General features: G+C 43.2%; 1 gene segment (V, D, J or C); it reads left to right on the top strand.

Moving 5' to 3' along the window:
* The first annotated feature begins 6,730 nt into the window (after positions 1-6,730).
* LOC123637451 lies at positions 6,731-9,037 on the top strand. The segment is given in 4 exon segments: positions 6,731-6,800; positions 7,205-7,585; positions 8,032-8,094; positions 8,850-9,037. Coding segments are annotated over 4 exon segments (681 nt in total).
* The last annotated feature ends 1,870 nt before the right edge of the window (positions 9,038-10,907 follow it).

Below are 10,907 nucleotides of genomic sequence, written 5' to 3'. Positions count from 1 at the left end.
GACCCAGACTCCACTCTCCCTGCCGGTCACCCCTGGAGAACCAGCCTCCATCTCCTGCAGGTCTAGCCAGAGCCTCCTGCATAGCAATGGAAACACCTGTTTGCAATGGTACCTGCAGATCCAGGCGAGTCTCCACAGCTCCTGATTTATTTGGGATTCACCTGGGCCTCTGGGGTCCAGGCAGGTTCAGTGGCAGCAGGTCAGGCATAGACTTTACACTGAAGATTAGCAAGGTGGAGGCTGGGGATGTCGGGGTTTATTACTGCATGCAAGCTCTACAACTTCCTCCCACAGTGGTAAAGCCCCAAACACAAACCTCGCTGCTGGTGGCCCAGCTGCCCACGGTGTTGTCTGTCTAGTGAGCAGGCGCCATAGAGCACATTGCAGGGAACCTCGATGAACGGGCGGCAGGTGACTGATCTGGCCCATGAGGGCTGTGGCTTCACCTCAGTGGGCACATATAATACCTGTCAGCTGTGACAGCCTTGGCCTGGCAGAAGCTACAGGAGAATGGAGGGGTCCAAGTGCCCTGCGAGAAACCAGGCAGGAAAGAAGAGAAAGCTGAATGAAAGCTCATCCTAATCTTCCCTGCCTGCCCTACATTTCTTTGTCAATTAAATCCATTCCATGTAACAGCTTTCTCATGACGACTGACTGATAGAAATCCAAAACTAATGCATTTTTTGGATTTTATTTTGGTTGAATAGTTACTGGTGCACATGCACCTGGATTGGTTTAGTCACATAGACTCTGTGCCTTCCCCTCCACCCATCTTCACACTCCCCCCGCCTTTATTATTATTTTTTTTTTTAGCACATGTCTCTCTAATAAAGGGGCAGGCAGAGCATTTTATACTACTGTTTCAGGGAGTACCCAAGTAAAATTATCCATATTCTTGGGTTTTGACTATTCGATAGACTTTGTTAAAACTATATAAAAGCAAGTCATGTGTCAAAGTTTTTGATCAGTGTCAATCACAACATGTTGAAATAAAAGGAGAGATTTTTGAATTCCATATCTTCATTGTAAAAATAAATAACCAACTCTGGAAGAATTAGAAAACATACATTTATATGTCATATTCAACAGAATTTTTGAAAATATAAGATAATATAAGGTATTTTTTTCTCCCAAGAATAAGAATCTTAGAATTTGGGGCAGCAGTAAGGAGAGCTGGAAAGACACGCAGTAGACAGCAGCTGTTGGTGCAGCACCCAGCTCCGTTGCTCACATTTGTCACTGTGGGAATGCTGGTGATGGTGGGGTTGAGCTACAAACCCTGACGGAATCTCCTGTGTGTTTCTTGGAAACACTCACAGTGATGCATAGTTCCTGACTGGCCTTCAGGCTGTGCCCTGATGCCACTGCAAGCTCATGGGGAAGTCGTGCATCAAGCAGGCTCTGAGGCCTCAGGGACTCACGGGTTAGCAAATTTCCTAGCCAAATGCACTTTGGGTCATATGAAGCATCCCTAGTCATTCCAGTAGGGGACAGGTGAGCTTCCAAAATTGATTGTTCCCACATCTTGTATCTGGATGTGACTGTAAAGAAAATGGTCATTCAGGAGAGACCTTGTATGAAAATAATTCAGAGGTTGACCAGGGTGGAGCTGGGGCTGGGAAGATAATCAGGAGACACAGGGACAGGAGCCCAGGGCCCACGTCTGAGACATACATGAAGGACAATCCGTGCAGCTTTATAGAAGGAAACCTACGGGAATCAGGGAGGTTTAACTCTACCTTTCTGTTCTTATAGAAACTGAGATGGTGAGCTCGTACCCCTGCTGTCTGCTCAGGAGTCCTCAAGGATGTGAAAACAATTCTCAAATAAAACAACAGGTGTTTAATTAAATAAGAGGCTATCGTGCTGTGATATTTCCCTTCAAGTGGGCTGTTATACGCTGTGAGTTTATTCCTCTATTTCATGTCAGGTAGTTTATTAGCAGGGCCAACCTATCAGTACATATGCATCAAGTTATTCATTAAAGTACTGTTTTTAATTACGTGCAAAATGAAAATATCCAAAATGTCCACACATAAAATTGTGGTTGGAAAACTATGGCACCTCCACACAAGAGAGTAACTTGCAATTTGTACAATACGGAGGAAGATTTCCATGAAGTGATACCGAGTGATTTTTAGGATATATATGATATTATTAAATGAAATAGTAAAATGCAAACATGAACCTATACTGTGTTATCATTCTTGTAAAGAAGCAGGGGAGATCGAGAACAAACAAACAATCAAACCAAACTGGGTGTGTAAACCAAAGTTCGTTGGGAGGGGTAGATGGGAGGGAGTTATAGGGGGAGGGGCATGGCAATGGGAGAGAGGGAATTAGACATTTGTCACATGTGTCACCTCTCTGAGTACACCTTTACTGCTTGTGTATATTTGTGTCTTTGGGGACTATATTAATATTAAACATATTCTATTCAAATAAATAACTGAAATCAACAAAGGTAAGAGAAATCCAGATAGAGTACAAACAAAAGAAAATGAAACTGAATGTACTAAGAGTGAATGAAAAAAAACCAGAGGAATGGATTGGGAAAGAAAGTACAAATGTAAGTAACATTGCAATTCATTAGTCTGACTGTTGTCAGTAGGCCTCAAGAGAGAGGAACTGTGAATAAAAATAGCACTTGAGTGAATGGCTCTGATTTCACAGTGGTGTGGGTGTGCATGTGTGCACAGTTTCCTTTCTTCTTCCCAAGTGATGGCTCCGCAGGACTTTCTGCATGAGGTTGGAACCAGGGGTCTGTGTGGCCTGACAGGAAGCCCAGCTCCAAGGCTGCTTCTGTCCACTGCGTGACCTGTGGCCTCTGCCAGCTCCCTCTGCTGTGCTTGTGCATGAATACACCTGGGAGCATTCATGGGTCTCTCCTAGCAATTATGCAAGGTTTAAAAATTAAATTCTCAGCATATTATCCAGGTAAAAATGTGTAGGTTACAAATTTTGCCTTTGCCCCACCAGAAAATAAAAATTAAAAAAAAAATTTAAAGAAATTAAATTCTCTCTCTTTCTTGCTCTTCGTTCCTCTCTTTCATCATGTTTCAACTTAACATGTAGCAAAGTGCCTGGGGCAGAAGTGGGGCTCGATACATATTTGTGGAAAAATGGATGAAAGGAAATTGTGTTTCATCTTCCCAAGAGAAACTCTGGGATCAGAGAGAATCTAGGTGAGCACGGAGCTAGTCTCTCCGATGATTTTGGTCAGTTTATGTGGTGACAAAGGGACATATGTGAGGGATTCTTGCCAGGACCCAACTAATGCAGGGTAATGGCCTTTTCTGGAAGCAGCAAGCAAAGTAGCCAATAAAGACACTGCTCTCATCCTTCATAATTAGAATTCAAAACAGATTTAAAGCAAGAATTTTTGACTTTCTGTAACTATGAGTTTAAACCTCCACAAAAATCCAGTATGTATTTGGTTTAGAAAAAATAGAAAAGCATGGGCCCCCCTCCATAATAATATACAGACACCCCCCCTCCCTGGTGAGATTACTGAATGGACGATGTTTATGTCTAACCATAAAGGAAGACGTGAAACCAAGTTTCCCTGTGCAGCATCAGCCCTGTTCTCCAAGGAATCCCCCATGGGAGGTGAGGGGAACAGTGGGACAGACAGGAGGGAACCTGCCCAGCGGTTATGACAGGGAGAGGCCAAGAAAAATGTGGTGTAAGCCCAGACTGACTGTGTCACTGTGTAGCCCAAGTCTGATGACTCTACCATCACTCCATTGCTAATTAGAGGGTTGTACAGCAAAACATACTGTAGCCTCCACAACAACTGGATCCCAGACATGCTGCGGAAATCCCAATTCATAGACCATTGACATCTAACTGAAAACTATGTGTCACCGTCTACTGTGACCACACATTAGAGCCTGCATAGTACCTGGCATTGTGATACTCATCACAAGAAAACATATATGAAAATGTGCAAGAAAGAACTTACACATCCCCCCAGAAATGGCAACGTCAGGTCACAGGGAAAACCCTCAGGATTCTCCCACAGTTGACCACAAGAGGGGGCACTTGCACAACACTGACCCCAGAAGGGTCTGGGTGTCTTGCTGGTAATAGTGCCCAGGACAGCAGACTGATTCTGGCTTGATGATCATGATGATGATGATGGTGATTATCACCACTTCTTCATTTCATTTCATAGCTCACACTTTTCTTCCGGCAATGTTTTTACACGTCTTACTGCAACCCATGCATCAGGCAGACCCTGTGGACATAGAGCAAATAACACCCATGGAAACTCCTAGAGTATTTAGCTGAAAAACAGTTCCCTTTATCACATACAGTTCACAAAGCAGAGCGAACGTCTGGGTAAATGAATCTAAAAGAAATTACAAGTTAGAAAGAAATGTGAATGGGAGGGTCTATCTAGGAAAAAAAAAAAAAAGAGAAGTGAGGACCAGGTCGCCTCCCCAGGCCAGTGGCCATGGACTTACAGACATGTAAGTGAGACCCACATTTGCTCATATTCACAGCCACCGCCTGGCTCCAGAGACAGGATTGAGCTGATACATCTTCCCAGATCTTCAGCAACCGTGGGCACAGTCTGTCATTGAGTAAGAGGACAATGGAAAACAATGCCTTTGGTTACATGTGTACCCCGTCTTTTCTCAAGAAAGATTTTCCAAGTTGCTCTCATTTGCTTTTTTTTTCGTACCTATGACTTCTTCAAATATTTTTCTTGTACATATTTGTTTTCCAAAAGCCTAAGTCAGACTAACTCTATCCATTCATGTCTGGCTGGTACTTCTCTCTGATATTCCCTCTCTACCTCTACCCTCTCCTACATTTTCCCTTTCACAACAAACAAAGACAATCTCATTGATTACTGAAATCATAAAAGGAAAACTTGGAAAACACCTATTTTGAGAATAAGTGCCAGGTCAATGTAGTCACATATTCTTCAGCTGAGGCACCAGAATTTCTGATTCTAGGAAACCATGTCTCACTTGTGTGGATCTCAGCATGGTACCAATAGTATCTCAACCTCCCTAGTTAGAAATAGTCAGTGAATTCTGTGAATGTCCATTCGATTTCCGAAACATTCTAAGTGGTAGATGATGCTACTCATTTGTGCAAACAGTTGACTTCATGACAGCTACACAATGGTGGACATGACCATGCTTAATAAATCCCAGTCCTCTTTTCTTTTCTCCAGGATATCAATATTCCAATGGTAAATGGTCATGATGGACACATTCATTTCAGTGGCCGTCATTTATTTCTTCAGTGTTCTCTATTTGGCAACAGGTTTTATATAGAAATAAATATTAGGGGAAAAAAAGTCAGAGTCAGACAGTATCTCAGTTTATTTGTGCTGCTATTACTAAATACCACAGACTAGGAAACTTATCAACAATAAACATTTATTTCTCACAGGTCCAGAGTTCTGGATCTTAGAGGTCCAAGATCCAGACACCAGCAGATGCAGTGTCAAATGAGCTTGGCTCTCTGTGAGTTCAAAATGAAATTTTTTTCTGTGACCTCACATGTTGGGAGGAGGAAGGCCAAAAGGAGACCAAGTGAGCGTTGTGTCATCATGTTGCGGAATAGGTGGAAGGAACAGGCAGTTCTCTGGAGCCTTGTTTACGAGGGCAGTGATCGCATACATGGGGCAGAGCCCTCCTGATTTAATCACTAGCCAGCGGGCACTATATCTACTACCATCACCTTAGGGTTTGAGGCTCAACATGAATTTCAGAAGGACACAAACATTCAAACCATAGCAGACAGGAATAGCCTATTCCTTATAAACTCATCATATAACCACATAGTAAGAGTGCTCAAACTGCCTTGCTTACCTCTGATTAAGGATTTCTTATAAAAAGGGTTTCATTAGACATATTCATTTATCATCACCAGAAATGACATGTTGATATTACATACTATAACTTCTGAGATGATGCACAGATGACACTTCCCTTCTGTAATATTCTCGAAAAAAAAAAAAATGAAAAATCTTAATCCCATCAAGGAAAAACATCAAATAAATCTGATTAGAGGGTCATTCATCAAAACAACTGGCCAGTAGAAGGCAAGTTTCAAAGTATTGAAAAACAAACAAAAACTAAAGAACTGTTACAGACTGGAGGAAATAAATGAAACATGAAAACTAAATGCAGTATGGAATCCTGGAATTATACCCTAAAACATAAAAAAAAGATATTAGTCTAAACCTAAGGGAAATTCAAATATGAATTGTAAATCAGTTAATAGTATAGAGTTGATATTAATTTGCAAGTTTTTCAAAGTGCTTACAGGAAAAAAAGGCCAAAAAGGAATTTTACGTTAAGCAAAACTATCCTTCAGAAAGACAAAAGAAGGGATGCCATGACTAGCAGACATGCCCTAGAATTAATTCAAAAGGGAATCCTTCAGAATCACGGTGTAGGACAGCAGACAGTAACTTGAATCATTCAGAGGGAACAAAGGCCTCACAAATAGAAAAGGAACAAAAAAGAAACATTAAAATCCATTCTCCTACTTAGACAGCATAGAATTTTTCTCTATTAGTTTTGCTCCAAACACAGGGGACATATATGTCACTTGGCTCAGAAGAGAGAACTGTACCAACCTGTTGTTGACTTCCACTCCACTGCACCCACCAGGGCATTTGCATACTGTCCCCTAGGGAGGACCTTCCCTTGTGTGTCTGAGATAAAAGCTCAGCCCTAACCTTGCCTGGACTGACCAGGACTCCTCAGTTCAACTTCTCCAAATGGGGCTCCCTGCTCAGCTCCTGGGGCTGCTGATGCTCTGGGTCCCTGGTAAGGACAGAAGGATATGAGGAAGGAGAATGGCGTGGCAGGGTGCGCTGTGGGACCCCAATGCCTGCCATGTGTGCTCTGTGCATGTGTTAGATGTGCATGTCTTGTCCTCTAGGATGGGCCATGTGAGATTTACACCTGAGAGAGTGAGGAAAATTCCAGAAAGAGCAAGGGTCTGTGCTCTAGTGAAGACTTTGAATCAAAAAGAGAATAGTATAAAGGAATTGTATGGGCTCCTTTGGGCTTTGAAAACCTCCATTCTTTTATAAAACTATACATTTTGGGAATATGGTTCAAAACCTAGAGCACACAAAAAATTGAGCCTAAAATAATTATCAAAAGCAAATTATGAAAATGCCTCTAATGTTTGTATATAACCTTGCCCTTCTCTCTTGTTATTTCAGGATGCATTGGTGATACTGTGATGACCCAGACTCCACTGACCCTGTCTGTCACCCCTGGAGAGTCAGCCTCCATCTCCTGCAAGGCTAGTCAGAGCCTCCTGAATACCAATGGAAATACCTATTTGCATTGGTTACTGCAGAAGCCAGGCCAACCTCCAAGGCGCCTGATTTATCAGGTTTCCAACCGGGACTCTGGGGTTCCAGACAGGTTTAGTGGCAGTGGGTCAGGGACAGATTTCACACTGAAAATCAGCAGGGTGGAGGCTGAGGATATTGGAGTGTATTACTGCATGCAAGCTACACATTCTCCTTACACAGTGGTAGAGCCCCGAACACAAACCTCCATGCTTGGGGTGGCCCAGCTGCCCAACTGTGTTGTTTGTCTGGTGTGACAGCTCAGCAGAATCTCTGGCTGTGTAAGAGGAAGATGTTGGAGAACTCAGGGCAACAACTTGCTTCTGAGGTCCCCATGACATGAGTCCTTGTCTATATGTCAGGCAAAATCCAGTAATCGCCCTGTTAGCTGCAACAGCCTGGGCATGGCGTAAGTTGCAGGAAAATCAGTATGGTCCCAGAGCCTTCTGAGTAACCAGACATGACTGAAGGGAGAGCCAAGTGAAATCTCATCCTCACCCTCCTGCTTTGCCTACATTTGTCAATAAGATTCAATCAGCAAAATAGCCAGACAATTAACGCAGGTTTGTGGCACTACATGTTGAATACATCTTGAGGTTTAGCAGTTTTATGTATTTTTTAAGAGATAATATTTGGTAATATATAGAAATTGGTATTTTCTAACTTTCCCAAATTCCTTCTTCTCCTTTCAGTACTCACCTCCATTGAGATGGTGGTGACAGCATTCTACACAAGCTGCCCACAGGAGCAGCTGGGTGAGGACAATTAGTAAAAACCTTGGTTTTTAAGCCTCCAAATAGACTTTTGTAAATTCATGGTGAAAGATTGACGAGTTTAATCCTAAAACTCTTTTATTTGCTTCAATTGCCTCTTGTGAATAGACAAAGGTAGTTTTTGGCATTTAAAAGTTGGGTTTTAAAATGAAACAACAAGAATCCTAGAAGACATATTTTATAGAACTTACCTCATATACCACAGAAATAACACAGAATAATGTGAGTTTTTCTTTCCCAAAAGGCAAGAATTTTCTCATTACTAACAGACTGCAGCTATGGGAGTATGATGTGAATATGGTAGAAGGCAAATATGCTTAAATCACCTGCTCATCAGAAATGATTTTATATTTTAAAAAAATGGATTCCACAGTAAGTGTAATTAAACTTGTTCAGTAGAAATACAAAAAAAAAACAACTAAAAACAGACAACATGGTTTATAGCAAGGAGTTTTTCACACATACAGAGGATGACAAGTCTTCAGAGTGTTTTTCTACATGCACGTTCACAAGTGGGGACGCATCCAATCAAAACCTACTGATTTCACTCCCACAGTCACCAGGGTGGAGACCAGAGATAGTGTAATTGTAATTGTATTCTTAAGCAAGAAGTCCAAAAAACAAAGCAAAAATGGTTTATAGAGAAGAGTTTGTAAGGAAAGAATAAAAAGTCTACAAACTATATTCACAAGAGAGACACATGTCTCAATGAAACTCTATTGATTTCACTCTTGCAGTCACCCATGGGGACCCTGGGGACCCTGCACAGACTCCTGTGAGAAGGACACTGACCAGGACCCTGCACAGTGTGACAGCCCCACACAAACCCCCCAGGAGGCTCAACCTCTCGGCATGGCAGGAGCAGCAACAGTGCCCAGAGGACGAGTCCCAGCCAGGCATCAGTGGACACCGGTTCCTCTCCTAGAGGAGACAGGGACCTCTAGGACAGCTTCCCAGATCCTCTTCCTCCCCCCCACTCAGGGCTCTCACACCCCACAGCCCCTCCAGGGAGTGGCTGCCTCATCCTCCCTGGAGCAGCCACTGAAGTTCCCTGCTGCCCTCATGGCTGCACAGTTGCTCAGTGATGCCACCGGGAGGGGACACTAGTGTGTTGTGATAACACCTGCTGCCACTGATGAGCTTCAGTGTCCTTCCTGCCTTTGCCAAGTCACCATCCCTCTCACCAACCCTCAGGAGAACAGAAAGCTGCCTGCACTGCATGAGTTTTGGTTTTTGAGTAAGTTAAAACTCACAAGAGTCTCACATGATAATGTTGTCTGACATTCCTACTTTCACTCTCCCTTTCTTTCAATTCTGGACCTAATAGAGATTATTCTTTCACCCCTTACGGACTCTTACTATTTATGCATACTGTGCAGTGACTAGATTTGGCTGCTGGCTTATTATGTTCCTTTCTCTGTATCAGGCCCCATGATGCTTTGTTAACATAGTGGAAAGCAAGATACATTTTTTAACATTAGGAATATTGTACCTTGACTCTTTATATGGCTGCACCCCCCGCCCCAGGGGATTTCCATATTGTCCCCTAGGGAGGACCGTCCCCTGTATGTCTGAGATAAAAGCTCAGCGCTTACCTTGCCTGGACTGATCAGGACTCCTCAGTCCAACTTCTTAAAATGAGGCTCCCTGCTCAGCTCCTGGGACTGCTGATGCTCTGGGGCCCTGGGAAGGACAGAGGGAAATGAGGAAGGAGAATGGGGTGGGGAGAGCTCTGGGGCCCCACTGTCTCTCATGTGTGTTCTGTGCATGTGTTAGAAGTGCAGGTCTTGTCCTTGAGGATGGGGCATGTGAGTTTAGATTTGAGAGAGTGAGGACAGTTCCAGAAGGAGGAAGGACCTGTGCTTTGGTGAAGACTCTGACACAGAGAGAAGGGGATGGTATAGAATTCTAGCAGCCTTTGTGTAGTTTGTAAACCTCAGTTCTTCTTGAAATGGGAGATTTCTGGGATATGAATCAAAATCACACATATGAAAAATGATTTAGCCTGAAATAAATAATAAAATAAAAATTATGTAGATTGCTCTTAAGATCCGTACATAACCTTGTACTTCTCTCTCATTATTTCAGGATCCAGTGAGGATATTATGATGACCCAGACTCCACTCTCCCTGCCCGTCACTCCTGAAGAGCCGGCCTCCGTCTCCTGCAGCGCTAGCCAGGATCTCCGACATAGTGATGGAAACACCTATTTGAATTGACACCTGCAGAAGCCAGGCTGGTGTTTATGACTCTTGATCTATTTGCTTTCCACCCAGTTTCCTGGGTTCCTAGAATGGTTCCGTGGCAGAAAGTCAGGACAGATTTCATATTTAAAATCAGAAGCATGGAGGCTGAATTGTTGGGGTTTATTACTGCCAGCATGCTCTGTAATTTCCTAACATAATGATACAGCCTGGAACACAAACCTTTGTTGAATTGTCCCAGCTGCCCTAATTTTTCCTTCACTAGGGAGAACACAGAGTATATTCTCTGAATCTCTGCAAGAGGAAGATGTTGGAGACCTCAGGAGACTAGGTTGCAGCTGGACCACGAGTGCCTTGGCTACACCTCAGGGACCACACTTAAGACCCCATCAGGTGTGACAGCCTCATAACAGCAGAACCTGCAGCAGAATGGAGTGGGCCCAAGTGCATTCTGAGCAACCAGACATGAGGAGTGGAGAGCAGACTGGATCCTCTGACTTAAAGCTCAATCCTCTGTCCTTTGCATGCATTTGTCAGTTACATTTCCTCAGCATAGCAGTTGCACAATGAAGGCCAATTCATGACAATTCG

The sequence above is a fragment of the Lemur catta genome, chromosome 4 (assembly GCF_020740605.2).
Source record: "Lemur catta isolate mLemCat1 chromosome 4, mLemCat1.pri, whole genome shotgun sequence".
In the NCBI taxonomy this organism is placed as follows: domain Eukaryota; kingdom Metazoa; phylum Chordata; class Mammalia; order Primates; family Lemuridae; genus Lemur; species Lemur catta.
Note: the sequence above shows the minus strand (reverse complement) of the source record. Positions and strands in the feature narration are given on the sequence as shown.